This window comes from Triticum urartu, chromosome 3A, assembly GCF_056163025.1.
Source record: "Triticum urartu cultivar PI428250 chromosome 3A, HENAU_Tu73, whole genome shotgun sequence".
NCBI classification, from domain to species: domain Eukaryota; kingdom Viridiplantae; phylum Streptophyta; class Magnoliopsida; order Poales; family Poaceae; genus Triticum; species Triticum urartu.
Window position 1 is genome coordinate 18,891,697 of NC_141875.1, and position 23,928 is coordinate 18,915,624.

At 50.4% G+C, this 23,928-nt stretch overlaps 2 protein-coding genes and 1 pseudogene across 2 annotated transcripts; 2 read left to right on the forward strand and 1 right to left on the reverse strand.

Annotated features, from left to right (window-relative positions):
* The first annotated feature begins 1,677 nt into the window (after positions 1–1,677).
* LOC125542417 (uncharacterized) lies at positions 1,678–5,540 on the forward strand. The gene is made up of 4 exons (XM_048705459.2): positions 1,678–2,010; positions 2,487–2,652; positions 2,738–2,863; positions 4,070–5,540. Exons 1-4 carry the CDS (start codon positions 1,790–1,792, stop codon positions 5,348–5,350), a joined length of 1,794 nt encoding a protein of 597 aa, XP_048561416.2. The 5' UTR covers positions 1,678–1,789; the 3' UTR covers positions 5,351–5,540.
* Positions 5,541–13,403: 7,863 nt separating this feature from the next.
* LOC125542418 (leucine-rich repeat transmembrane protein kinase family protein) lies at positions 13,404–16,145 on the forward strand. Its single transcript, XM_048705460.2, has 2 exons — positions 13,404–15,133; positions 15,238–16,145. The coding sequence occupies exons 1-2, from the start codon at positions 13,810–13,812 to the stop codon at positions 15,930–15,932; spliced, it is 2,019 nt and encodes a 672-aa protein (XP_048561417.1). The 5' UTR covers positions 13,404–13,809; the 3' UTR covers positions 15,933–16,145.
* Positions 16,146–18,733: 2,588 nt separating this feature from the next.
* Positions 18,734–19,346, reverse strand: LOC147977921 (uncharacterized; annotated as a pseudogene).
* Between the last annotated feature and the right edge of the window lie 4,582 nt (positions 19,347–23,928).

The window sequence follows — 23,928 nt, forward strand, 5'->3', positions numbered from 1 at the left end:
GAAGACTTCGTCTCGTGTCCGGATGGGACTCTACTTGGCGTGAAAGGCAAGCTAGGCAATACGGATATGTGTATCTCCTCCTTTGTAACCAACCTTGTGTAACCCTAACCTCTCCGATGTCTATATAAACCGGAGGGTTTTAGTCTGTAGGACAACATACAATCATACCATAGGCTAGCTTCTAGGGTTTAGCCTCTCTGATCTCGTGGTAGATCTACTCTTGTACTACCCATATCATCAATATTAATCAAGCAGGACGTAGGGTTTTACCTCCATCAAGAGAGCCCGAACCTGGGTAAAACATTGTGTCTCCTGCCTCCTGTTACCATCCGCCTTAGACGCACAGTTTGGGACCCCCTACCCGAGATCCGCCGGTTTTGACACCGACACCCGCCATGCCGAAGACGGCCGAAAATCGCCGGAGGTGAGCTTGGATGGTGGAGGAGAGTGAAACGAAGTGGCTAGGGTTTGATCCGATGGGCGAATGGGAAGAAATATAAGTGGGTCGGATAAGCCAGCATGGGCCGGATCCGACGTGGCGGTGTGCCCCCATATCCGCCCTATATTTGGGTTGGATATGTGGGGTGTCGGTCAGTCCGAGCGTTTGAGGCGTCCGGCTGGATCAAAATTTCATGACCGGTCAGGGCCCGGGCAGTCTGCCCGGATGGTTGTGAAGGGTTTGGGGTGCCCGGCTGCAGATGCTCTAAAAATCTTGTTTGATGACAAATAAAAATATATTTTTCGGATAAGATCTTTATAAGAACTACGAAAAGTAGTCAGCGGACTTCCTCTAAACTATACAGACATCCTACAAGATGAATTTTGAAATTTACGAAAATGTTCTACACGAGCTATCGGAAATGTTCTAATTGGGTACAACCAAAGATGTGTTGGTTGATTCAATTGAGTAGGTTGAAAATGGTTGTATGAACACTTAATAATTTGGGTAATAAACATGGTTTGAAAGGAAAGAATGACCAAAACAACTTGGAAAAACCTACCTCCCCTCAATCTTCGCCGGCGAGACATGGATTCATCTCCCCTCCGCCCACCACTCCGGTGGCCGATGGCCGGTGGCGGGAAAGAGAATCCTGGTGGCTTGACTCCCGCTAATAGATAGGTAGGATTTTAGTCCTCGTAGGGGCGGCGCTCCTTCTTCAAGTCTGTCTTCTGGACTCCAATCTTCCTCAAATTTGTCCATTGGGATGGATTAGACGGCGCTCCGACCTAGATTCATACCAGCTCCTTGGGGCGGTGAGGTTAAGGTTTCTTGCTGTGCGTACGCAACGGCGATATTGGTGTCAGGTTTTTCAGATTGATTCAAGGATTCAACGGCGACCACTATGGCTCCAGCGGGTTGGTCCTTAGGGGCACGTGCACGAAGACTTTCCTCGACAAGGTCGGGGCCGGCTCCGGTACGGGAGCGGCGACAACGGCGGCTCGTTCTGACGGCGACAATGGTCGTTTGATGATCCATGGATCTCAATGTAATTTTTATTATGTTTGAGGAATTTGTAGTTCTGCTGAATTTTTATAATAGATCTTATCCTTTCCGAAAAAAGAAAAAAAAGTCGTTCCTGTGCAATTTGGTACTAAAAGAGAAGAAGAAGAAAACATAGTCTTTTTCTGTGTGTTTTACAGTATATTAGAGGAAAAAAACACTTGCTACCTGTGCAGTGACAGAATCACAAAAAATACAGCTCTCTACGCACTCGTCCATTCGGCGACTAGTCGACGCAGCTGACGCCACCACGCGGCGGCGGCGCTTGTTCCCATCGCCGCCACCGGCATGGCCGAGGGCACCGACACGGTGCGCGCGCCCGGCGACGCGGAGGAGATGGAGAAGGGAGAGATCGCAGGCGCCGCCGCCGGTGCCGACGGCGACTCCGCCGCGCCCCAGCCGGTGGAGCCCACCTGGGCTTTCTGGATCGGCAACGGCAACCCGCAGGAGGAGTCCGCCGGCCGGGGGAACACCGTCCACACCTTCTCCACCGTCGACGACTTCTTGAGGTCTTTTCTTCCCCCACCCTCACCTCCTCCCAAACCCTCGTTAGTCCCCAATCTGTTGGTTCCTTGTCAATGATGTATGATGACTGTAAATTTAGATTTAGATGCCCTGCGAGCAGCTCGCCTTAATCCAACACAAGACTGCTGATCTGATGCTCGAGTCTAGGACTAAAATGCTCTCTGGCTCTAGTTTGTGACCAGATTTCAGCCTCCCGCAAACAGGGATGTCTGAAAATCGACCAGTTATTTTAATTAAGCTGAACTGAGTACTGTCCATTGACTGACTCCCTGGGTTATCTTCTACCAGATGATAATGTCTGTCATTACTCACAGTGCGGTTTGTTTCAGGGTAAAATTTCTGCTTCAGAAATCTGGTTATGTTTGCTTTAATAATTTGTTCCATTCTTTACTGTATTTCCACCTTTTGCGTTTACTTCATATATCCCTTTGGCTAACGATTGAGTTGGGTGGTCTTTCAGCCTTTACAATAATATCCTCCACCCTAGTAAATTGGGTGTGGGAGCTGACCTCCATTGCTTCAAGAATAAGATTGAGCCGAAATGCGAAGGCCCCATATGTGCTAATGGAGGTGCATGGACCATCAGTTGTGGCGAAGGGAAATCGCAGCCATTGTGGTTGGATACAGTAAGCATCTTTCGCATCATTCGTTTTATACAATTACTGTTTCTGTAAATCCATCCTGACTCCTTTTGACAAATATCATGTTTAGCTACTGGCATTGATTGGTGGACAATTCGAATATGGTAATGAAATTTGTGGAGCGGTCCTTAGCGTGTGTGGGAAGCAGGAAACAATAGCTATATGGATTAAAGATGCTACTAACGAAGCTGCTCAGGTAAAAGTCCTGTAGTGCATACTATGAAATTGTTTGTTTCATTTCAGGCAACAGCCACGTGGTATGCTATATCATAGACTGAAAGTTTGTCAAATACTACTCCTTCCGTCTTAAAATTAGTGTCTCAAGCTTAGTACAACTTTGTACTGAAGTTAGTACAAAGTTGAGCCACTTATTTTGGGACGGAGGGAGTATAAGATAGTATAATACTGTGATCCTGGTATATAAACAAGGATGACATGGCTGTACCTGTATGGAGCCTAGTACAGTTGTGCTTGTGCCAAATGTCATTGTGTAACTTGAAATGCTCTTATATGGTTATATGAAGAGTTCAACGCAATTGAAGAAACTTATATTCCTCGAAAGACATAGCGGTACTTTGAGTGGCAGAACATTGTCGAAGAAACTTAAACCTCAAAGGATTGACATCTTTGGTTATAGTATGCATCTATGTTTGTGGTTTCCAACCTAAATTGTCCTAGGTAAAGGTTTCATTATTTCAGCCAAAATAGCGCGTTGTCTTGTATGGTTGGGATTATTTTAACTTCTTTTTCTAATGAAATTGCTACATTTATTCGTTTCTTGGCGCATTGTTTTGAAGTATGTTTATATTAAATCCTTGTGTAAGCATTTGGTTTTCCTTTTTGTTTAGCATTTTTCGTAGTTCTTACAATTGTGCTGCAACAGTATCCTAAAATCTGATAATCTCATGGCATTTTTATACTCGATTGAATGATGCAACCAGTGTCGGATCTAGGCCCAGGCCGGGGGGGGGGGGGGGGGGGGGGGGGCATGAGGCCCAAATCCTTTGTGCTGTAGCAAAATACTGTACAGCATACAATGGGGCCTGGGCGGCCTGCTGGGCTGGATCTGCCCCTGGATGCAAGGCATACTATTTTTGAAGCTTATTTGATAAATGTATGTAGGACAAATGAAGTATTTTACTCAGCATGATCCTTTCTCTCTCGCATGCACCTATTCATTAGCAATATCACCCATGCAAAATACTCCTTCATTCTTGTAAGGCAATCATCAGAGGTCAGTTTTATCACCTGTCTTTGTGCAAAGTCCAAAAACACTGCACATTAATCAACAGAGGGGATATTAGTATATACTGAGTGTTGGTTGGTGGTCTGTGTGCGTGTTTATTAAGTTGTTTCTGTCTGGATCATCCAGTCTTAAGCATCTTCCTTGTTATTTTACCAGCTAAGCATTGGCAAGCAGTGGAAGGAATTTCTGGAGTACAAGGACTCAGTTGAGTTCATTGTTCATGATAGTGATGCAACGGCAGTACAATGCTGGTCTTCCACGTTTCCCGATGATCCCCTTGACGTCATCTACAACAAGGTCCCCAGTCACTGCAGCCGCGTGCGCTTTGCTGCCGTCTGCAGATCGTGGTGCACTGCAGCTTCGCGGCACCCCGCGCTGCCTGAACTCCCGTGGCTGCTCCTCTCACCACGCGACCGTGACACAACGAAGCGCCTCTACTGTCCTGAGGACAGCAAGATCCTGTGCATCTCGCTCCCGAGCGATTTCATCGGCAACTGGTTCGTCGGCTGTCATGGTGGTGGCTGGGTTGCATCATTCGAACCACCACCGTTCAGGATCTTGAACATTTTCTCCAGTGTTGAGGTTGCGCTCTTCGAGAAACAGAAGGGGATCGTTTGCCCAGGCCGCCTTGGCCAGATCATCATTTGGAAAATCATCTTCTCCAAACCACCCACCTCAAGTGACTGTATCATTGCTGCCATCACCGACAATCACGGCATCGCGCTCTGCAGGGTTGGGTGTCCGAACGGTGGGTGGACAACAAAAGGACATGTAAGCTACACCATGGAGCTTGCAGACATCGCCTTTTGCAACGGTAAGCTCTATGGTCTCACACGGGACAGATGGGAACTTGTGAAGTTTGAGATCGGTGCTGATGAAGATGGTGCGCCCGTGGTCACAGCCGTTGATCGGCTAGTGGTCACTGTCGAGCACCAGCAGCCCCCCAGTGTCTGGGCCAACCGGGTGGATGCCAGCTACATTTTTGAGCTACACGGCAAGCTTGCGACGGCGGTGAGGTCCCCATGGTCACCCAACCTCAGACCTTTCTTCAAAGTGTTCGAACTTGTTGACATCGACATCAGCGAGGGGATGGCACATGGCACACACAAATGGACAGAGGTGATGAGCTTGGGTGACTTTGCCCTATTCCTGGGTCCAAACAGCTCCAAGGCGGTGCATGTGTCAGCAGACAGGCGCGGCGGTGTGAAGAGAAACCACATCTACTACTCCTACCATCGCCGCTTAGCGCAGAAGGAGGTCCTTCTCAGCACTGACCTGGTGTTCCTGACAAGCTCCAACGCTGATGGTGATTCCGTGTACTACAGGGAAGATGAAAGCTTATCCGCAGCCGTGGGCGGGGTTCATAGGATTGGGGCAGTAGGATACTATGTCAGGGGTAGCCCTAATCCTCCAGTGTGGCTTCTCCCCCTAGCATAGTGGCTTTTTATATACATTGTATTGCTTAGCTGCTGCACATGCCTGAAAATTGTACCGTTAGCTGTATAACCGTAAATGCTCTATGGTTTCAACCATGTTGTATTTAGAACGAATGTACAGCAATTATAATTAATCTGTACTCATGGATAAGAAAAGAAGTAGTGAATCTTCTATATTCTTTTCCCAGTTAGCTTGGGAGTTTGAGTTGAATGCCGGTGCATGGGAATAGCTTGCGGATATGAAGTCAAATGAATAAGCTGAGATAATATTAACGTCTGATAAGTAATGTGTCATGTGTCGAGATAGTTCAAGGTTGTTTTTTTATGAGAAAAAAACTTGTGTTGTCTGCCTGAGTGATCAAACTCTCCTATATTTTTCTTGACAGCAGTTTCTTTCTCTTGATACATGGGTAAAAGCTTTGCTTCATTTCGTTGAATCAAAAGAAGGTTTATGAACGGAAGTGTTGCTCTGCTCCTGGGTGCATTAGAAAAAACAGGCAAAAGTCAAAAATGAATTCCTGACAAACATTGTTGAATGTTTTATCAACATGCAAAGTTTAGAGATGAAAAACATTCGTGGACATCTGGAAAAAAGATCGATGTCCCAAAAAGCTTTTAAAAATTGCCCTTTAAGAACATCATTTTTGTATGTTTTTCCTGGACCTCCACGAATATTTCTTCAGCACGAGAATTTATTTGTTCTTAAAACATTCATCAATGTTTCTGGCAAAAAAAATTATTTAAAATTATTATATATTTTTTCTTCTGATTTTACTGTTCACTTGGGTGCATATGCACCTGAGTACAGAAACTCCATGTACCGATGTACGTTAATAAAGTACACCACTTGAATGAGGGCGCGACAAATACATGGAAGGGATTACTCTCGCGGCAAGGCCATTCTCAAGTGCTTCGCCCACAGCACACTGCCTAGCACTTGATGTTGGCAAAGATAGTCATTGGTGAGGCATAAATGTTCCGAAACACCCACGCATTTCTCGCGTTCCAATTTCCCAAGACGTGAGCATCATGAGGGAGGCGAGAGCCTTCCTCCGGTGACCATTGACATGGATGACAGCGAACCGCCAATTTTGACATCATGAAAGTTATGACAATCGTCATAGGAGAGATTGTGAAGACCAAGCCAATCTCCTAGCATGGTCCAAATGTGCATGGAGAAGTGACACTGGAACATAAGGTGTGCAATAGTTTCCAGGGCTCTATTGCAAAGCTTGTAAGAGGCCGCAGTTCGGCCAACCTCGGCGTTGAAGGCGGTAAGCTGTCCGGATTTTCTTTTGCAAGATAAGCCAAGCAAAAAAATGATCATAGGAGGCGCCCAGTTGCTCGACACCATCGGCTTAAAGGTGGACGAGGCAATGTCATCAAACTGTGCCTTGTAAGCGGACACCGACAAGTAGGCTCCGAAGATGGTTAGCTTCCATTTATGGCTTCAGGCATATCGTCGTCTAAATGCACCTCACTAAGGAGCTCCCCTAGGGAGAAAGAACTCCATGAGCTTCTGCACATTCAGCTCCATTGAAATGTCCATCTGGCTTATCCATTCATCACCCACAAGTGTAACAGTCCCGTTCTTTAGCTTGAACAACGCAAAGATTGAGGGAGCAATTTCTTTCGGCTTCACGCCATTCAGCCACGAGGCATGCTGAAATTTGGCCTTATTTCCATCCCTAACCACAATGTTGGTGCACTTGTATAAAAGGTTCATGTCATCCGCGTCACATGACATTCCCAAACTCACCCAAGACCGACTCGGGTCGGTCCACTCTAGCCAAGGCCATCGAAGTCATAGCGCCCTCGCAAATTTTTCGATACTAAGGATCCCTAATCCACCAAGGGGAGTTGGGAGGCAAACGAGCCCCCATTTGGCTTTGCATTTCCCACCGGAGACCTTGTCCAAAGCAGGCCGCAAGAACGATCTTTGAAGTTTGGCGATTGCTTTGGTCGTTCCCTTAGGAAGGATGAGAGCAATCATGTGGTATATTTCTTGGGCCGTGACGACCGGTTTCACAAGAGCGCCACGACCAGCAACAGTAATAAGCTTTCATAATCCACCAACCATCTTGTTCGCTACTTGTCTGTGAGGAACAGGAGGTGCAACCCATGTAGTCTCTGAATAGTTAGGGGCAGCCCCAGATAGCGCATTTGGAAGCTTGTAGTGGATGCCTAAAGTCCTCCATGAGCTCAGGGAGGTTGTTCCCTCACAACGGATAGGCGCGACAATGCTCTTCTGTGCATTGGTCTCAAGCCTACAGATCTCGCTGAAGTTTCTTAGCAGCCCTACCAAGTTGTCAATGTCTTCTTTGATCAGAGCCAAAAAGATCGTTGCATCACAGAAATGTCTAGAAGCATGGCTTTCTTCCTCCGAAGGCGGTGGAAATCGCATTGGACGTTGCCATGTCAAGAAGCTGCTTTGAAGGGTCAATAGCAAAGACGAACAACAGCAACAGCAGGCAATCGCCTTGATGGAGCCATTTCCCGTGCCCCTAGAATGCCATTAAGGTGAACTCGCAAAGTAGCAGTGGACAGAGGGACGTGATACAATCTCTGTACTTTGATGGGAATCCTATTGTCTGGAGAAAATCAAGCACATAGTCCCACCAGACCGAGTCAAATGCTTTTCGAATGTCAAGTTTGACGAGTAAGGTGGGGTTTCTGGTGTGTTTCATCTTCCAGGCGAAGTTTCTGACGTATAGGTAATTGTCATGTAAGCTCTTTTCTTGGCGAATGTGCTTTGGCATGTTCAAAATGAGTTGGTTAATGAATGGGGCTTGTCTAGAAGTGGGAATCTTGGCGATGATCTTTGCAATTGCATGATTCAGGCTAATAAGTCAAAAGTCAGAGATGCACTCAACACCATCCTTCTTGCTAAGGACCACCACATTTTCTAAATTTAGCCAACGAAAGTTCTCATAATGAAGGTTTTCGAACAAGTGAATAACTCTCATGACGTCATGCTTGATAGTTTGCCAACAAGATTTCAAAAAAGCACCAATGAAACCATTAGGGCCTGGAACCTTCCCACTAGGAAAATCATGGATGACAGGAAGGAAATCCTCCCCTGGGAAGGCGTCTGTGATTGACTCAAGGTCACACTCCTTGAAAACCATGCCTGACCAGTTGAAGTAAAGCTCCCTAGTCGGCCTTCGCAACATGAAAGAAGTGAAATGATGATGGATGGTATCCTATTTTGCTTGTGTGATTAGTGATCCGTCTTGGCCATTAGCATGGGAGGTAGAACACCACTCATGTGGTACCCCCTTGAAAATGTCTCATGTGGGCATTACATAATTCCAGGCTCGAACTCTTCAAGAATATCTTGGACATTGGGGATCTCACCTGAGGTTGTGGATTCTCTAACTTGCCATGGGCAAGGCAGAGAGCTACAGTACCTCTGCCTTTCCTCTTCTTTTGTCTGTTGGGTCGAGAACGGACCGCCCAGATCTGATGCAACAGTACAGTCGCTACAGTAACCGAAACAGTGATCTGAATAGGAACATTAAACGGTGCATTCGCTATAGTGCATTTGCTACAGTCTTTGCCCCGATCTCGACTGCCAACTTTTGATCCAATGTCTCTCAGACAAAGGTAGAGCATTGTAGCTCCCTGCCTTGCCCATGGCAAGGTAGAGAATCTGCGCCCCTCACCTAATGCCTTATGTTGTTGTGGGAGGTAGTAGGTGCGTTTTCTCAGCACTTCGCCACGCTCACTTCCTTGGAGTAAATCATCTCACATGTCCTTTACTTAATAGGGAACGGGGCAAGAGTCATCCACTCTGGACCAAATCTTTATATCTCATCATTTTTAGAAGAAACTCTATTATTCTACCATATGCTTTTTCATAATCTAGGGCTCCTTTGATTAAAATGTATGATTTTTGGAGGATTTGGTTGTTTTTTTTCTACTTTTGTTGTTTGATTTCACATGATTGGATTCTAGGATATTCGGTTAGCCCAAAAGCCATACTAGTCTTACTTACCCATGGTCTTTTTGATGTTGGTTAAACCACTCAGTATACATTTTGAACCGTCTTGAATAATATGTTATTTACTGGCGCAAAACTCGCAAGTCACACATATATATCTTAAGAAAAAATGTGTGCTAATTAAGGAGCAAACTGAAGTATAGATTAGTTTTTTTGGCTTTTCAGTCTAATAGAATGTATTCTTTTGATTTCCTGCAAAAATGAAAAGATTGTATTATTTTGATAAAAGAAATTGAGTACAACTTTTAGACAAATATACGCAACACCAGTACGTGTATACTCATACAATTCCTATGTATACTAAAGTCGTGGAGATTAAAGATCAATGAAGTCACCAAAGATATCTCGTAAACAGAAACATCATCTCACATTGGAAAGAGTAGACGAGTACAACCCCCCCCCCCCCCCCCCCACACACACACACTTCTTTACTTAGTTCCACCCCATTGCTAAAACTGAGTGTGCCCCCTTTTCTTCTTTTTTTTGGGGGGGGGGGGGGGGGGGGGGACTATAATAGGTCAATGGTTACCCTTCCCATTGAATTTCTAGCGGACTTTACCATTATGGCAGAACTTTCGTCGCTCTAGATGGAGATAAAACACAATTTTGTCATTCTGGGTCTTAACCTGGAGAATGAATAAGAGGCATTTTCCAATCCCAATGTGTCATAAGCCATGATGTTTGAAAAAAAATATGCTACACAAATATCAACAAAGTAGAAAGTCTCATTGGAATATCTTAACCTTCAGTTTGAAAAAATAAAATCACTTGAACCAACAAACGCCATCGAGTTGGGCTGGCCCATATCACGAGAGGGTGAGCGATTTCTGCGATTTGCACACTATTCTTGATCCTTTTATAGCATATAAATTTTTTATTTTATGTTTTTATACTGAATTTACTTTTTTCCCTTTTTCATTTATTTTTCTCCTCTCTTGTTTTTTGTTGTATCACTTCTACCTTTAATGTTTATAAAAATTACCTTTAAATAATCATGGTTATTTCCTAAAAAATTATGAACATATTTTAAATTTGATGAAGACTTTTCAAAAAAATATAATTCAAGGATATTATTTTAAAAAAATTGCTAAGTTTTCCAAATTTTAACGTTATTTTCTAAATTCAAGAAGCATTTTCTGAAAATCATGGTTTTTTCAAAGTATATTTTAATAAATGATGTGAAGATCCTTTAGCCATGCGCAGTGTTGTAGCAAGCATTTTATCTTTGGAGAGGAAAAGCACCACTCTCTTTTTTTCGGGTAAAACAACACTTTATTCTCAATTAGCAACGCATCGGAGCTCTACTCTGGGCTGGCTTCGGCAAGAGTTCTTCGCTTAAAGGGAATTATGGGAGTTCACAGTCTCTTTCTCGCACATGAACGACTAGGCTGGCCTCGGCCCAAAACTTCCAGTCACTGACTTGACTCAGAGTGTGGTAGCGGAGAAAAAAGCGAGGCGGCATGGGTCTCGGCCGAGGAGCGAGGGGAAAAAGCGAAGTCAGCCGAGGGAGCATCAGGGTCTAGGCCAGTGCGTGTTTTAGCGGCATTTTGCAAATGGAGGTCTAATGTTGTACGCGGATGTGATGATTTTTATTTTAGCAAATGGGCCGACCTCATATTTCAGAAGAGAAAGTTAACCTGCTGGCTCCGGCCCATGTAATGACTAGGCTTGGTCTCAGCCCAAGCCCTTCAGTCACTCAGAGTGCTGTAGCGCAGCATGTTTGTCTCTAAAAGACTGAAACTTGAGCAATCAGGGAAGAAAAATGAACACCAAATGCTGAATTCTGCAGCTACTTGCTTCATCTTTGCTTCCCCGTTCCCTCCGTAATCTGTTGATGATCCAACGCTGCCTATAACTAACAATTGTCAGCTATAAAAACCATTAGTACTACTCCCTTCGTTCCAAATTCTGGAGGGAGTAGTAGTTTTCAACCAAAGTTTGCAAGCTAATTACTCCGCCGAGTCACCTCGCCGGCGGCATCTGCAGGCAGCCCGCGCCGCTCCTTCTTGTTTTCTTGTTGGCGCCATGATGATGATGAACCTGTAGCCCATGGCCATGGCGCCATGGCCCATGGCCCATTGCTTGGTTGGTTAGTTTAGCCCAAACAGGCTCAGCATTTCCCACATCCCGATGCACGCCGTAAAGGGAGGGCAGGCACGCCAATCCATGCAACAATTATTACTCACTCCCTCTCACTACAACAATTCGTTCCAAGGCTTTTAGGCCAACTCCATCGTATGACCTTAAATGGATGTTTGAATTAGCCGGATTTTGTTCCTTTGAGGCGCTGATGGGTTCGTTCGTGTCCGCCTTTGTCAGATGGGTCGTGCGTGCACGCACCGCGTGGCCGCACCCCAAATCGTGTCCGGGATGGACGTGAATAAAAAAAACTAGAATGAAATAACTAAAAAACTAAATAAAAGCATTTTAAAAAAACATAAAACATATATAGGGGACGGCCACAAAACGGCCCAGTTTCCACAACCACTTAAAAGGCCCAGTTTTCATAATTAACATATAAAACAAAATAAAAAAAACGCCTCCGCCTCCCGCGCGCTCCTGCCGCGCCCTTCGATGCCGTGGCCGTCGCCGTCTTCACTGGCCGTCGGTGTCGTCGTCGTCGCTGACGAGGTCGACGTAGGCCGGCGGCGTCCACAGGTGGGCCGGAGGTGCGTGGTGGATGGGGTCGGGCTGGACGGCCGGAGGTGCCTGCACCACCTCCTCCCGTGGCGACGCCTCCCGCTCCTATGACCGCGACGGAGTGGGGCACCAGTTCACGCCCACGCCGGCGGCCATCTCCGGAGCAGTGCAGGACCAGCCCCACCCCTTGCCCAGCAGCTGCTGGAACGCGGCCGGCGGGTCCTCCCTCCTTTCCTCCTCCAGGGCCACCATCTGCAGCTCCAGGAAGGCGACGTCCCCGGCGGCAGAGAGGGCCATGGCCTCCTCCAGGCCGTCCCACTGCCGTTCGTCGTGCGTGTACATGGAGTCGTCCATGACACGCTTGAGGAGACAGGCCTCCTCCTCCGCTGACATGCGAGGAGGTGGAGGGGGCGACGGCGTGGGCGTGACGCCGCGCACGCGCGTACGCCCGCGCACTTCTCGACGTGGCCGCCGCGGCTCTGACACCGTGCCGGCGAAGTATGACGCGCGGCGCGTGTCGTGTTCGTCCTGGAGCCACATGTCTCAGAGGTCGGAATCCGGGCCGTACCTGTCGTCGTAGAACAGGTCGTCCGGAAGGAGGCGGCGGCGGCGCTCGATCTCATCGCGGCGCGCGCGGCCGCTCGCCGGCACAGGAGGGATCGGGACCCGGTCGGCGCTGAGGTGCCATCCGTTGGGGAGGTGGATGTCACTCCATGGGACCGGCGTCCTCATCTCTCAGTACCTCCGGCACACGTCCGCCGCGAGGTACTGCCGGTCGCGCTCGCCGGCGGGCCTAGGGTTGATGGTGAAGGGGGCCGGGATGGGGGCTCGACGGGAGGAGCGCGGCGGTGACGCGGGCTCCTCCTTCTTCACGGAGCCGCGGCGGCGCCCCGAGGAGGAGCCGGCCTCACGGTCGGGCTTGCCCTTGCCGTTCCAGAACCCCACGGAGAGGTGGGCGGCCGGCGAGCTCGAGGGCTTCGGCTAGGGTTTCTGCACTGTCGGGTTTCGAGGAGGTCGCGGGGTGGCGTGGGGCAGTGTGGACGACGACCCGTCCATGCTTCCCACTTAAAGAAGGACGGCGACCGTTCGACGTGCGGATGACAGGTGGGGCCGCCCGCTCGTGCGCATTGATGTGGGCGGGTGGGAGGTAGGTGGCCGCCTGCCACGCGGCCCCAACGCGGACGAGCACGCGTCTGTTTGGTGTCCGCGCGACCCAAACCCGGCGCAAATTTGCGCTCGAAATGGGTCGGCCCGCACACAACACGAACAGGAGGTTCAGGCCGTCACGAGCTGGGCCACTTCCTTTGTCCGTTTTATCCCAAATGAATGAGGCCGGATAGGATAGGGTCGCGCGGTGGAGTTGGCCTTATTATTACCATCTCCGTCCGTTGCTCACTGACATGTCCCCATCAACCGAAAACCCCCAACGACCACACCGTCCGTCCCCAGCCCCACGGACCAACGGACACGTCGGTCGTCCCCTTGCTGCCGCCTGCCCCTACGTGCTCCTCTGCCTCCCGTCGACCGATCACCACACCACACGAGCCTAGCAGTGCATGCAGTGCCACAGCGGTGCACTGGTGGTGCCCGCGCGCGCACTGGTGGTGGCCACTGACTGATACCCACTGCAGCGTGGCACCTTTACTGTGCGATAAAGCTGTTGAAAGCGGAGGAGCGCCGGAGGTGGAGAAAAAGGCGCGGCAGAGCGTGGCGCCAGAGACCAGACAGACAGGAAGAACCAGCCCCCCCTCGTCTCGCCGCTGTCCTCCTTGCCACTTCTGCTCCTCGCACCGCCCGCGGCGACCAGCCAAACCGCCATGCTTCGTCCCAGCGACAGCACCACCCCGGTGCTGCTGCTGCTGCTCACCGCCTTGCTTGCCTGCGGCGCCAATGCCGGCTCGCCGGAGGGCGACGTCGCCGCGCTCGCCGACTTCCGCCTCGCCGCGGACCGCTCCGGCGCGCTCGCGAGCTGGAACGCGTCCGCCAGCCCGTCCCCGTGCGGCTGGCGCGGGGTGACGTGCGCGGGCGGGCGCGTGACGCGGCTGGTGCTCGAGGGGCTCGGTCTGTCCGGCGCAGACGCGCTCCCGGCGCTGGCCCGGCTCGACGGCCTCCGCGTGCTGAGTCTCAAGGGGAACCAGCTCTCCGGCGCCGTCCCGGACCTCTCGCCGCTGCTCGGGCTCAAGCTGCTCTTCCTCTCCCGCAACGCGCTCTCCGGCGCCATCCCGCCCTCGCTCGGCAAGCTCTACCGGCTCTACCGGCTCGACCTCTCCTACAACAACCTGTCCGGCGTCGTGCCGCCCGAGCTGGCCCGGCTCGACCGGCTGCTCACGCTCAGGCTCGACTCCAACCGCCTCACCGGCGGGGTCGACGGCATTGCGCAGCCGAGGTTGCAGGATCTCAACGTGTCCAACAATCTCCTCTCGGGGAGGATTCCGGTGGCCATGGCGGGGTTTCCGGCGGGCGCGTTCGGCGGGAACGCCGGCCTGTGCGGCGCGCCGCTGCCGCCGTGCAAGCAGGAGGTGCAGAACGCGTCCCCGTGCCCTCCCGCTGCGGCCATGGCGGCGTCGTCGCCCTCGTCGAAGCCGCCGGATGGCAAGGGGAAGATGAGCCGCGGGGTCGTGGCCGCAATTGTGGCCGCGGACTTCGCCGTGGTCGGGCTCGTCGCCGGGCTGCTCTTCTGCTACTTCTGGCCGCGCCTCTCCGGGCGGCGGAGCGACAGGCGCCACCGCGAGGGGGAGAAGATCGTCTACTCCTCCAGCCCGTACGGCGCTGCAGGCGTGGTCGCGGCGGCCGGTGGCACGTACGAGCGAGGAAAGATGGTGTTTCTCGAGGACGCCGGCGTGAGGCGGTTCGAACTGGAGGAGCTGCTGCGCGCGTCCGCGGAGATGCTCGGCAAAGGCGGCTGCGGCACTGCGTACAAGGCGGTGCTCGACGACGGCAGCGTCGTGGCCGTGAAGCGGCTCCGCGACGCGGCGCCCGCGGCGGCGTCGACCAAGAAGGACTTCGAGCACCACATGGCCGTGCTCGGCCGCCTCCGCCACCCCAACGTCGTGCCGCTCAACGCCTACTACTACGCCCGCGACGAGAAGCTGCTCGTCTACGAGTTCATGCCCAACGGCAGCCTCTTCTCCCTCCTCCACGGCAAGTCCTCCGCTCCGCTCAATTCTTCGCCATTAACTCCGTCGAACACTTGCTGCTTCTGCTGCTGAGAAACTGAAGGTGGGAACCTCCGTCTGTCGTCGCAGGTAACCGAGGGCCGGGCCGGACGCCGCTGGACTGGGCGGCGCGCATGCGCATCGCGGCGGGCGCCGCGCGGGGCCTCGCCTACATCCACCACGCGAGCCGGCGCGGCGGGCTGACGCCCAAGCTGGCGCACGGCAACATCAAGAGCACCAACATCCTGCTCGACAGGTCGGGCGAGGCGCGCCTCGCGGACTGCGGGCTGGCGCAGCTGGGCACGTCGTCGCCGGCGGCGAGCTCGGCGGGGTACCGCGCGCCCGAGGCGCCGGCGCCGGCGTCGCGGCCGTGGGCGTCGCAGAAGGGCGACGTGTACGCGCTCGGGGTGGTGCTGCTGGAGCTGCTGACAGGGCGGTGCCCGGGCAGCGAGCTGCCCAACGGCGGCGTGGTGGCGGAGCTGCCGCGGTGGGTGCAGTCGGTGGTGCGGGAGGAGTGGACGTCGGAGGTGTTCGACCTGGAGCTGATGAAGGACAAGGGCATCGAGGAGGAGATGGTGGCGATGCTGCAGCTGGCCCTGAGCTGCGCGGCGAGCGCGCCCGACCAGCGGCCCAAGGTCGGGTACGTGGTGAGGATGATCGACGAGGTCCGCGCGTGCGGGGACCCGCAGGCGTCGTCGCCGTCGCACGGGTCGTCCATGGACGAGTCCTCCGGCGTCTCCGACTCGCCCGCCGTCTCTGATGGCGGCGGCGCCGCCAGCCAGTGATCGGAATTGCAGAGAGCTTTTTTAGGTACTTGGGGCTTGATTGAACTGTGATTTGTGCTTTGGTTAACTGCTTTTTTGTCTTCATCTGGAGGAGGATTGGTGTGGTCCGTTGGATCTGATTTGATGATGGTGTTGTACATGATGATGATGATTGATCTGATTAGAATAGCCGTACTGGGATGCTAGATTATTATTGTGTGAGTTGATTGATCATGGCGTTTGTCTTTTTCTTGCGTCGATGTGATCCTCTGCTACTGCAGCACTACACTGGCTTTCAAGTTGGTTTTCATCTCATAATAATTCAGCTCTTATCGCAAACACTCTACTTTTGCACTGGATGCCTATTTTTGCAATGCGACGGTTTGTTTTTTATCTGAAATAACACTGTACTTTTGCACTGGAGTATTTGTGAATTTGACCAACGGTCAACTGATTTCCATAAAAGAAAACTAATTTCCAGTTCATTGACACAATGTTACATTTTTTAGGTGAAATTTCTTTTCTTTTCACGGTGAACATTCAGTTGTACTAAATTTGTTCGGTTGAACATGAAGAGTTTTAGCATCTTGGTTGGGTCACGTTGAACATGAAGAGTTTTAGCATCTTGGTTGGGTCTATGTGACGGCTGTGATCTACCCTGGGAATGTATCCGGTGCTCTCATCCTTGTGGTGCTACCGGTGCATCGGATGGCGTAGTATATTTTGAAATGTTTGAAAAATCTAGCACATTGATGCAACATCAATGTATACCGTCACAGAATTTCATACCAAAAGTCAAAACATTGCTTGAGATATGAGAATGACAAATTTGATATCAATGTGATTATGGGCCAAATCTAAAGCCAACTTATGTTGGAGTATTATTCAGCATCGAATTTGTCATTTTTGTTTCCCGGGCTATGTTTTGGATTTCAATTTGAAATTTCTTGACAACATTGATGTTGTATGAATGTGCTAATTTATTTTCAGAATTTCCTAAACATGTAAAATGTGCTACAAAGAGTTCGGTGCACTGGGTGCACCAAATATTCCCCTGTGTACCCTAGTAGGAATAATGCCTCACACGCTCGATCCCCATCTTGATTGTGCGTTTAGCATCGTTGGGGGGCATGTGGTGGTGTGTCTGGTCTTCAATGAATCCGGTTGGATGCATTTTTCGTTTGTCTTTTATCGTGTGTCTGCAGATTTGATCCTTGGTGGTCTACGTTTTTTCTTCCTAAGTGACAGTTACTGTTCTAATGCACTGGTCTTATAAAGTCTCAGTACAGCGACGTCACGATTGTATACAACAATAAGGTGTGCCCCACTTCAGCAAGGGAGAGGAGATAACGGTGGCATGCATTCGACTCGCTTCAGTGTTTGTAATCATCGCTGGGTGATTCATGGACCTGGTTGAAAAGTTTATTACCATTGGTATCATATATATATATATATATATATACCTAAATAGTTGATCTTCACTAACTTAATCATCTTGACATGCAACTATGCCATCTCATCATGCCACCAAGCATGCCCCACTAAATATAACTCTCTCGGCGTGCAAATACGCAAACTCACTACGCCACTATGCTATGAGAAAAGACTCGCCTTAACATGCATCTTGCATGCTATACTTCTATGAAACAATTTCTTTCGGCAACCATGTAATAATAATCAAATATATTAAATCATATATGTGCTTGAGTTCCAATTCTTACATGGCTAATCAGAATACCAAAATTTCGCCCGAGAAAAACAATACTGTAATTTCACACCATCAAATCTCATAGGAAACCACTGCATCGAATTCCCGCTGCAACGCGCGCGCATCAACTCGAGCTCTTTATATTGCCACCTGGCAGATAATGAACAATAGATAATTGCAAAAAAAAAACAGTAGATGGAACGTGTCTCACCGTGACATTCTAGTCGCCTGGCATTCCCCCGCACCTTCCTTGGCTATGATAGAGAATTTTCTTTATCCGTGGAGCCACCAATCCTGGTTTCTTGGAGGACCTGTTGATTATTACTGCCCGGGCAGAGGATTTGCAATGGTTCGTTTTCTTTTTCCTTCCAAAGTTGCTGGTTAGCAGCAGTAGTGAGGATTGAAGGGCGTGGTGGTTTTGTTGGCGTGGTGACTGATCGAACAGGATGCGGTATGGCGCCATGAATGGCCCATTGCCGGCGCCGCGCCCGATGCAGATGTCCGATATCTCAGCGGCCCCGGCTGCTGCTCCTCAGGGGAGGGGAGGGGAGGGGAGGGAGGGAGAGGGCGACTGCAGTTCAGTGCAGTCACACAGGAGACGTGGGGGCACCGCCGGCCGCGCAGGAGGAGGAGGATAGCCTTTTTCTGCTTGCATCGCTGGGCTCTGCTCGCAGTGCAGTGCAGTGCTGTGCTGTGCTGTGCTGCGCAACGTGGTTGTGTAGTGCCGGCTCGGCCGCGGTCGGTTCCTCCCGCTGGCCGCACCACCCGGCGCGCACCTGGCCGAGTGGTAGCTTTCCTTGTCAGCGGCACGCAGCGTAGCTCCTCATGCACGTACGTAGTACGTACAAAGCGCTTTCCGTCCTGTGCTGTGTGTCTTGGCTCGCGTTTTTGTCCTCTGCTATGTGGCTTGGCCCCGTGTGTCGTCCGTGTGCTGCTTGATCGTTGGATAACACACCATTAAGAGCATCTACTACAGCATACGGCAAATATGACCCCTCAAACAGACGCATGAGCAGTAATCGGACACTTCTTAAATTAAAACAATTGAATCCGGATATCTCATACTAGATTTTTAAATTCATACAAAAGCATACAAATTACGTAGATGATCTAGCTACTCTTTGTCGGAGATGTTGACAATCTCCGTGCCCGGCTGCGGGTACATGGGCGGCAGCTGCAGCTCCGGCGCATTCGGCTGCTCCGCTCCGGTCTCCTCCTCCTCTATCTTCGCGTCGAGTTCAGCGAAGAGCGCGTCGGATGCCGCCTGCTTCTGCCGGAGGAACTGTCAGTTGGCCTCCACATAGGCCTCATCCTGAATGGACTTCAGGATGGCCTGCTGCTCCCCCATCTTCGCGGCTTGGGCAATGGTACGGTGAACTCCACCCCCGCCATGCTGAACCCCAGAGCAAGCTGTTGTGGCTCCTCCGGATCATCCACCTTCATCGGCTCTGGTAGCTGCTCTCCCTCCTCCTCCGGCTCCGTCGAGTTCGAAGGCACCCCGACAGCGATTCGGGCGGCACGCCTCGCGTGGATCTCCTCTGTGATCTGCCTCCGGCGCTCCGGTGTGAGCATAGTGTACGTTGTGATCTTGCATCGGACCATGGTGATGCCGGAGGGCATGGGAGAGCGGGAGAGGGGAGGCGGACTGGCTCGGTGGCCGCACAAAGAGGAAGGAGGTGAATGGGCTACGGTAGGGGACGCCAGCCGGATTAGACCTCGGGTGACGAGCCGAAGCGATGCCAGGGGGCGTTCATATCGCGGCGATGATATTTTTCCTCATCAGATTCATAAGAGTAGCTCTGTTACGTAAGTTTTGGACTCTCGCGGTGCCCTGATCAGCGTGGACCCATGCCCGACCGCTGCGGGAATTCTGCAATTTGGCAGATCCACGAGTACGTATTAATTAGTTCGTTGTACGTACCTACTCTGATTTGTCTCAAAAAAAAAACGTACCTACTCTGATCTACGAGCGCTCAGTACACGCACGGACCTAGCACAGCAATCAGTCGCCAAGATCCACCCAATCCACCTCGTCTCAGTAAATGATCTAACCGGAGGCCTGAACCATTGGCAGCCGGTCGAGAATGATCATTGCCAAATCTAACATGGGATGCAGAACGTGCAGGACGATCATTATACAATCTGGCACACTCGCTGGTTCCTTCTCCCATTGCTTTCAGTGAATGGATGGACAACGTTTCCACCGCCCACAAGTTTTCGCCTTTGACATTTCACCGGCTCCATTTTTCCGGTGAGCTCCGTAGATGTGCCGGCAGCGCCGCGGCGCGGGCACACGCACGTAGCACAATTATTGATGCGCTATTCTCTACACCAACACCCATGGCGCGCCCGCTGGATCGGAGTGAGTGGTCCAGCAAGTTAGACTAAAGGCCGCTAGATCGGCACCGCGCAGTTCCATGCACTGCACTGCACTGGTCCAACGCGAGCGAGCGGGCGACGAGGCCGGCGTTGCACTGCAGCACCGGAAAGAGATCCGTGATCCAATTATCCATAGCAATCGCAATAGTACTCCTAGCAGCGTACAGCAATAATCCTATACTTACGGGACATTGGACACGGGAAAGAGGTTACGTGCTAACGTGCCTACTCTTCCATCCGTAACTCCTTTCGTGTCAAAACAGTCCGTAAGTATAGCATTTCCCCAGCGTACAGTGAAGTAATTAGCAGTCCCAGCAGGTCAGCTAGCCGGCCGGCCAGGGCAGGCCACCCTTCATGCGCCAGAGAAAAAGGCTCGACCCGGCGTCGTCTCGTTCGTCAGCTTGTGTGTTGGGGATATACCTGGCCATCTGCGGGCCGGGCCGGGCTTACCAAAACCCGAGGCAGAAATCCTAAGCTCAAGCCCGGCCTGGTCCGTCCGTCAGGCCTAGTTTTAGGCCCAAGCCCAGCCCAAAAGTGATAAAGCCCGCTTGGCCTCGGGCCGTGTGCCGGGCCCCTTTCTTAAAACGCGAAAATGCCAAGCCCAGGCCCGGCCTGACGTGTGTTTCGGGCTCAAAACTCAGGCCCAGGCCTGGCCCGCGGGAAACACTGGGTCGGGCCGGCCGGGCCGGGTAACCCATGGCCAGGTAAAGTTGGGGATCATACGTGGAGCAGTGGCCGCGTGTATGTGCGCATGCTAGCTAGCTTTGGCGTCCCTGGTTCCATGCCCAGCACAGGAATGCGCTCGTGCCATCCGGCGTTCCCGACTCACCTAGACAGCGATCGGAGGGGGTGCTCCTATGTTTTGAACTTACTGGTGGGGGCTTTTAGGTTACTTGGGGCTTGAATTGCGATCTGTGCTTTGGTTAGATGTCTTTTTAACTCCCTCCAACCCACATATTGGATGCAATAAGGTGTTTTATTATGGGACGGAGTGAGTAATTTGTAGAAAAGTTAGTGTGGTCTGGTCAGCTGATGGTGTTTTGTACTATGATGCTGACCGCTTTGATATAAGGAATAAAATAATACACTCAAATCCTTGACGAAGTCATCGATGTGTTCATTGTGCATCCATCGGCGGCAACACCGATGATCGCGTTGGGCATATCGTCATTACGGAGAAGCCGACAAGAAGGAGGCTCAGAAGATACTGTCAACTCCTGCTAGGCTAAAGAGGTGGACATAAATCTTACAAATTCCTGACGAAGCCCTAACTGGGCGAGCTACATCGAACAGAGAAGTGACCGCAAGAAAAAAAATGTCACCACATCATACCATCCGTATGGCAACGACAAAAACGAGACAAAATATCCAGTCTTGACTCAACCTCCACATGCCTAAGCCGATGGCAAATGACATCATGAGAACAAGGGCATTACGGGGGAGAACCTATTCCTCGTTGTCCATGGTGCTATTGCCTCACTACCGCCAGCCAGACACTACATAGACAACCTGGAGTGGGGTTTCCTCCACATCACCGGCGCGGGAAGGCGTTCAGAGGTGAGGGGAACCGGTGGCGGCGACCCTAACGAATAACCTTAGCCGCCGTTTATTTCCGCCAAGGAGATTACGTGTTTGGTGCGCTGGTGATGGGTCACGTGTCAATTTAGCTAATCCTCAGTGGTTAGTTTTCTATAATTTTAGATTTTCTAATACATAGTACACGATAAAATTTAAAACTAGATAAACAAATTATTGAAACATGGTGCATGGTGAACATTTTTTATTTGAATTCAAAAGCCAACCTAGTATTTTGTTAATATGGTGTATTATTTCAAAAAAGATGTTTGAATATATGTGTAAAATTGATTTACAATTAGTTATTTCTCAATGGGCCGAGATATAGACACTCCCAATGTTTTGTAGTAATAGTTGGCCAATTCCTCTTTTATTTTTATTGCTTTTCTCATCTGCTGCATTAGGGCACGTACAATGATGGCATATGAATATAGATGCCCCGTGCTAGAAAGTAGCTTGAGACATTTACATTGATTTTTTATTCCTAATGCAAGCTACCATTAGTGGGTCTCATCAAAAAATAGAAAATAAAGACTCCCACTACACATGCATCTCTAATCTTCACTTCAACCTTTTTAGCTTTATGCACCGGGCACATTTTTTCTCCCTAAGCATCCGCATCCCGCAGGGAATCACGCTGCTCCATTCAAACCTACTTTTCCTGACATTTGATCCTACATGGCCTACAGAGCATCACCCCTGGGGCTATGCATTGGCCATTCCCTTAGAATCCAACATGTGCTAGCTCCATGTCTTACTTCACCTTGAGTGTCGTCACTCTTGCCGAACCTCCTTCGACCTTGTCCATCGGATTCCTCTCGCGTTCGTGGTGCTACCATCTTGCCACAGAGCCATACCATGACAATCTTCTTCCCCTGCTATCCTTCTAATATTGAAAGTGGGGCATGGGTTTTGTTGTGGCGTTAGTGCGCCTCATCCCATCACCAACCCTCCAGCCCTGCCTTCACCACCGTGGTCGCTCCGTGTTGTAGCCACCTCCATCTCAGGTCTTGATGCCACATCTATCGATGCTTTTCCCTCGCTCTAACAAGCGATTAGAGCTCAACAATAATTTAGACAAGCGAAGAATAATAGGAGTCTTGTCCCCAACACACACAAAAATGAAGAATAGCAATAATCCCTTTTTAAGCCATTCACTATTGGAAAAATTTGAGAAGATGTTGATTAGGATAGCACTAGCTGATTAATATTGTTTTGTCTTGGAGGAACATAGAGGTTTCTTTTCTTCTTCCAAGGTTGCTGATTAGATGAGTCCAAACTTAGACTGAACGAAGGGCGTGACTTCGTTGGCGATAGGGCGCCTAGCTGCCGGTATGCGGTACTACATCAGTTCAGATTTATTGGCTTAAACTTTGTCGATAGATTTGATTTGCAGAATATAAGTGATATGTCGTACACATTGTGCTGTTGAATTAGTATTCAAATGAAAATTTCCGTACTATTTTTTTACATATAAACTAAATTTTATTGCGCAAATATACAGTTAAATTTTAGCTCAAAACGTGAGAGAGCCTAAAAACCCGAACGCGGGGAACGAATATCAAGGGTAATACGACATGATGAGCGGCAAATTTGTACTCTCTCCATTCCAAAACATAGTATGCCCGTGTTTACTGAGGTCTAATTTTGACCATAAATTTAACCAACAAGACCGACTGCGGCGGGAGAAAAAAAATATATAATTGAAAACTTCTTTTGAATACGAATTCACTGGTGTAGCTTTTGCTCTCATCACAGCCAGCCTCGTTGGTTCAACTTATGATTAAATCTGAAGCACGGAAATAAAGAAAGCATTATATTTTAGAACGAAGAGAGTACGTAGAAAGAGACGGGCGATGCCGATGGCGGCCCCAGACCCGGCCCCTGCTCGTCAGGGTCAGGGAGCGCAACTGCAGTTGGGTGTGGTACACAAGACGTTGGGGCACGGGCACGACCACAGACGCAGAGCCTAACATATCTGCGCACTGCCGCGCAGGAGGAGACGACGTGGGCAGGTGAGACTAGTCCTGGCCATCTCAGGCCCGGCCCTAAAATCCAGGGCCTAGGCCCGATGGGCTTGTCCGTGGGCTGGGATTGGGCCTGAGTTTTGAGCCCATCAGCAGGGCCTGGATGGGCTTGGGCTTGGCATATTGGCATTTTAAGGAAGAGGCCCGGCCCACGGCCCTAAGCCCTAAGGGCTTTTCAGGGCTTTTTACGAGATGGGCCAGGCTTGGACTTGAAAAGTAGGTCCGCTGGTTGGGCCTGGGCCTCACTTTTCTGCCATGGTTTTTTTAGGCCCGGCCCAAGCCCGGCCCGGCCCGGCCCATGGCCAGATATAGGTGAGAGGTGACCACA

Excerpts from the sequence above, each read along its gene's own strand:
- LOC125542417 (XM_048705459.2), top strand. The coding sequence starts at position 1,790 with ATGGCCGAGGGCACCGACACGGTGCGCGCGCCCGGCGACGCGGAGGAG. Across the intron at positions 2,011-2,486 it reads ACCGTCGACGACTTCTTGAG|CCTTTACAATAATATCCTCC; the intron begins GTCTTTTCTTCC and ends GTGGTCTTTCAG. Across the intron at positions 2,653-2,737 it reads AGCCATTGTGGTTGGATACA|CTACTGGCATTGATTGGTGG; the intron begins GTAAGCATCTTT and ends TATCATGTTTAG.
- LOC125542418 (XM_048705460.2), top strand. The coding sequence starts at position 13,810 with ATGCTTCGTCCCAGCGACAGCACCACCCCGGTGCTGCTGCTGCTGCTC. Across the intron at positions 15,134-15,237 it reads CCTCTTCTCCCTCCTCCACG|GTAACCGAGGGCCGGGCCGG; the intron begins GCAAGTCCTCCG and ends CTGTCGTCGCAG.